We start from the raw sequence: 4,762 nt of genomic DNA on the forward strand, positions 1-4,762 counted from the left end.
CTTTGAAAATGGTGTGTGCACTTCTTTGCTTGAAACTCACCATTTAAAAGGATAGAACATGGAGTCAACAGTGGGGAACACAATGGCAAAACCACCCAGTGTAACCCCTGCCGAGCAAATGCTTCGTAAGCACCAACACTCTGTAAAGAGTATGGTACATAAAAACAAATCAACGTGTATATATATACATATATATATATATATATATATATATATATATATATATATATATATATATATATATATATATATATATACGTACATATGCATTCCACAGATCATGGCTTTGGCGGAGGGTTATTGCCAAGCGTGGCATAAAGACCGTTTGGGTAGCTCTGGTCTTTGTGCTGGGCCTGCGACAGGAATGGATACTCGAGTGGAGAACGTAGGCCAATGGTGGGCAGGAAAGCACCCGTGGAGTATGGACTCATGAAGGCTGCTAGTCCAGCTCTGCTGTGGGCTGCGTACGCAAGGTGCAATGGACTCAGTCCCTGGAGCTGAGGTGGAAGCTGGTACGCACTCGCGTCACCAGGGCTAAAACGGGAAGGCAACGGTGAGAAGGCAGACTTGACTCCTGCAAGAGTCTTTCCGGCGGTCAATATCGAAGGATGCAGCAGACTCGCTGCTGTGCATGGCTGCTGTTGTAATTGTTGCGGTAAAACCTGTGCTTGTATTTGATGCTGTGTCAGCTGCTGCGACTGCTGAATCTGCTGTCCGCTCTTGTTCTGGTCACGGTGGTTTAGCACTTGCTCGATAGCCTTCAGTACATCTCCCCCGCAATTGTGCAAGATTCCGTCGAGCACAGACCGCTGGTGTGTGGGGAAGACCCGTCGCAAGAGCTCCGCAGGGGTTCTGGAGGCGCTTGCCACTCGGGGCAACCCTCGGGAACTCAGCCTGACGTCGCCCACCGACTCAACTGGAATCGGAGCGTCCGCATCATCGCGCGACCTCGGAGACCCGGAAAACGAATCTCGATCAGCACTCCCAGCATCTGATGCAGGGTGTGATTCACTCAAATTCCCGGCTGAGACTCGCCCGTCCATTGGTGAAGCACCAGGGAGGACTATGGCAGGAGATCGAGCACAAACAGGGACCGCCCTCTGGACCGGAGAAGCCGCGGAAGACACGAGTGGCAGATCGGGAGACGAGATTCCTTGAATGGGAAGTTCTGGGGACGAGGCTGCCAGGGAATCGGTGTCCGTCGCCGAGGTTTCAAGGTGCGGAGAGGCATTGTTGGTGGCAAGAAACGTGCTCACCGCCTCCGGTTTATGTCTCTTGGGCTCTGAGGTTCACGGGAATAAAAGCGATGTGATCGTTATTACATTGGAACTCCATTGTTTGCTGTAAGTCATACTGAAGTTATAATATATATATATATATATATATATATATATATATATATATATATATATACACACACATACATATTATATATATATATATATATATATATATATATATATATATATATATATATATATATATATATATATATATATATATATATATATATAATATAAACTTGAGGCTTAAAAATACCGAACGATCGTTAGAGTTGCACAAAAGGAGATAAATCAACTTAAAAGTTTAAAACGTTTTCTGCATTTCAGTTATTGCCTTGAACAAATTAATGAATGACAGGGACAATTAATTTTCGTCCACAAATCAATTCGACGATGTAAAATAATTTGTTTTAACGTTTTTTGGTGGGGGAGGGGAATATTCGCCGTGTCCCAGCAGGTGGGAATACTGTCGATGTATTTGTCTGAAGTTGCACGGTTGTCTAACAAGAATGCGCTCCTCGAGAGCTTGTCCTTATCACCCGTGGAGCTTTCGGTGAAACCCGGGACCTTCTTACCGGGTTCCTGGCTCTCGGCGGTGAACACCTCGTACGCGGGTCTTGGGGGAATGATCCCGTTGGCCGCCGCGATCGCAAGACCCTCGCTGGGACCGTAGAACATCTGAAGTTCACGGACCTCGTTTTCCTCTTGCGCCTGTTGCCTGCGCAGAGCGACCTGCGCGGCCATGACCCGCTGCCGCTCGGCGATCAGGGTGCACTTGGCGCACAGACAGTCCCGCCAGCGGCAGTAGCGCTTGTGGCCCTTGAGCGCCGACACGACCCCGTGGTTGCGGCAGCGAGCGCACTTGGGCGTGCGTTGGTATTTGTCCGACGCGCGCAGCAGGAACCCCGAAGGCGCCCGAAGTAAGGAGACGGGGATGGCGGTGGCCGCCGTGGTCGCGGGGTGCATGCTCGTGGTCACGGACAGCTCGGGCCTGTCCTCCATGGGGCCTCCACGGCAAAATGGGCCGCTGGTCCGACGGGAAAGGTCGCTCGACCGACGGCGGCGCGGAGGGGGCTCAAAAGGAGGCGAAAAGGTTCTCTTTGAGTTCCTCTTCTTCAAAACGTCTCGATACTCGAGTAATCGATCACGGAGCGCTTTTTTGAAACGATCCCGGCAACAATGCGCCGCGGATTGTTGGAGGTATCGTTTTTCATGGCGTTCAAGTTTACAATCGTCAGTTTCAATGTGTTTCTAAAGTGCTCGGCCTCTCATTGGTCGTCCTGTGTACACATGGCTCGGAGGGATGGAGCCTCTGATTGGCTACAGTCTGCTAAATATTGTTCCGCCCCTTATATCGTAAACAATCCATTCAACGTTATATTAGTGTCAGTGTGGGAAGAATTACTCGGCGTCCCGGGGAGCGAATATAAACTGTTGCGGCGCCTCGTTAATGCGCGACCGTAAATAAAGGCGCAAAACGCTTAACGAGCGCACGACGCTCCTTGTGCAGCACGTTCGTCGTTCCTGGTTGTGCACGATGAAGGAATTGGCGATCTACATGCACAACTTCATGTTGCCTGCACTTTGAATAGGCCCAAATCAAAATATCTCATTCGTTTCTTTCACATTCACCTTGCATGCACCACGACCCGGGCCACACCTACGCACCTGTACGAGTCGCGCACTCTGCTCGTGCTTCGTGACATTCAGCCTTCGTGAAGCTTATGAAGAAGCGATCGATCCTGACTGTAAATATCGTTTATTTTATTGGCTCCATGTCCGCGGAGGCGGTGCACGTGCCACGAACGCTAACGCAACCATCCGTTCACACACACACACACACACACGCACACACACACACACACACACACACACACACACACACACACACACACACACACACACACACACACACACACACACACACACACACACACACACACATACCTATATATGGCATTAAAAAAAGTTATCAGATGTGTTACCGTTAATACATATTTCCGTTTTTGAAAAATAAAATAAAATGCCGTTTCTTTGTGGACCATAAACATAAATACTACCTGCTTCAGACAACTTCTTGAACGCCCGCGTTGTATGATGAGCGGTCGTCATGTGCATGTCGGTCCCCGAAAATAAAACTACTCTGACATAATACATCCATCAACGAAACTCGATGTTTTCCCAAAATATATCTGCAACAATCTTAACATTAACGTCTGTATTTATATTTGTACTTCCCATAAAATTATTTATGTAACCCAAAAGCAGGTTCATGATTGATTGTGTGGGTATATATACTGTATGTATGTATGTATATATAATATATATATATATATATATATATATATATATATATATATATATATATATATATATATATATATATATATAACACATATATACCATATGTATATGTATTATGTATATATACCGTATATATATATATATATATATATATATATATATATATATATATATATATATATATATATATATATATATATATATCTATATATATCTATATTATATATATATATATATTATTTTTCATATGTATATATATATATATATATATATATAATTTTTTTCATATGTATGTGTGTATGTATATATTCTATATATATATATATATATATATATATATATATATATATATATATATATATACATATATATGTATATATATACATATATATATATATATATATATATACATATATATATATATATATACATATATATATATATATATATATGTATATATATAATATATATATATATATATATATAGAATATATACATACACACATACATATGAAAAAAAAAATAAAAATAAAAAAAAAATATATATATATATATACTAGCTTGGCTGGGCTCGCTGCGCTCGCCTCGCCTCGCGTCCTTACTGAGGAACGGGCTTATTTTAGCTGAGGATAATGACTGTACTGAGTTGCTGTGTTGTCATGATTTACACCAATCATAATACAAACAATTATTTTGCACAAATGCATTTGTTGTGTTTGTGATATCACATTTTTATAGGCAATTTAGGTTGAATTTTTTTTTTCAAGAAAGAACCCCTCAGCACATACATAGGGGAGGGGGTAGGTGCAGACTGGATGTTTAGGACGATTACACCTCACCACCACGTAATTCAAAACACCTCACCACCAAGTAATTCAAAACACCTCACCACCAAGTAATTTAAAACACCTCATAGCCATAAAACACGTAATAAAAACACCTCACCACCACGTAATTCAAAACAACTCACCACCACGTAATTGAAAACACCTCACCACCATGTGATTTAAAAACACCTCACCACCACGTAATTCAAAACACCTCACCACCATGTGATTTAAAAACACCTCACCACCACGTAATTCAAAACACCTCACCACCACGTAATTCAAAACACCTCACCACCACGTAATTATAAATACCTCACCACCACGTAATTATAAATACCTCACCAC

At 42.4% G+C, this 4,762-nt stretch overlaps 1 protein-coding gene across 1 annotated transcript; it reads right to left on the reverse strand.

The window, feature by feature from the left end:
• Positions 1 to 278: 278 nt before the first annotated feature.
• Positions 279 to 2,285, reverse strand: LOC137424452 (doublesex- and mab-3-related transcription factor A2-like). The gene is made up of 2 exons (XM_068111961.2): positions 1,751 to 2,285; positions 279 to 1,282 (listed from the first exon to the last, which is right to left on the reverse strand). The coding sequence occupies exons 1-2, from the start codon at positions 2,283 to 2,285 to the stop codon at positions 279 to 281; spliced, it is 1,539 nt and encodes a 512-aa protein (XP_067968062.1).
• Positions 2,286 to 4,762: the final 2,477 nt, after the last annotated feature.

Source organism: Myxine glutinosa, chromosome 1 (assembly GCF_964187855.1).
Source record: "Myxine glutinosa chromosome 1, kmMyxGlut1.1, whole genome shotgun sequence".
Classification (NCBI taxonomy): Eukaryota; Metazoa; Chordata; class Myxini; order Myxiniformes; family Myxinidae; genus Myxine; species Myxine glutinosa.

What these genes read in the sequence shown, in the direction of transcription:
- LOC137424452 (XM_068111961.2), bottom strand. Translation starts at nt 2,285, where the DNA reads ATGGAGGACAGGCCCGAGCTGTCCGTGACCACGAGCATGCACCCCGCG. An exon ending in TTCAGACAAATACATCGACA is followed by an intron (nt 1,283 to 1,750) that starts GTATTCCCACCT and finishes CGTGAACCTCAG; the next exon opens with AGCCCAAGAGACATAAACCG.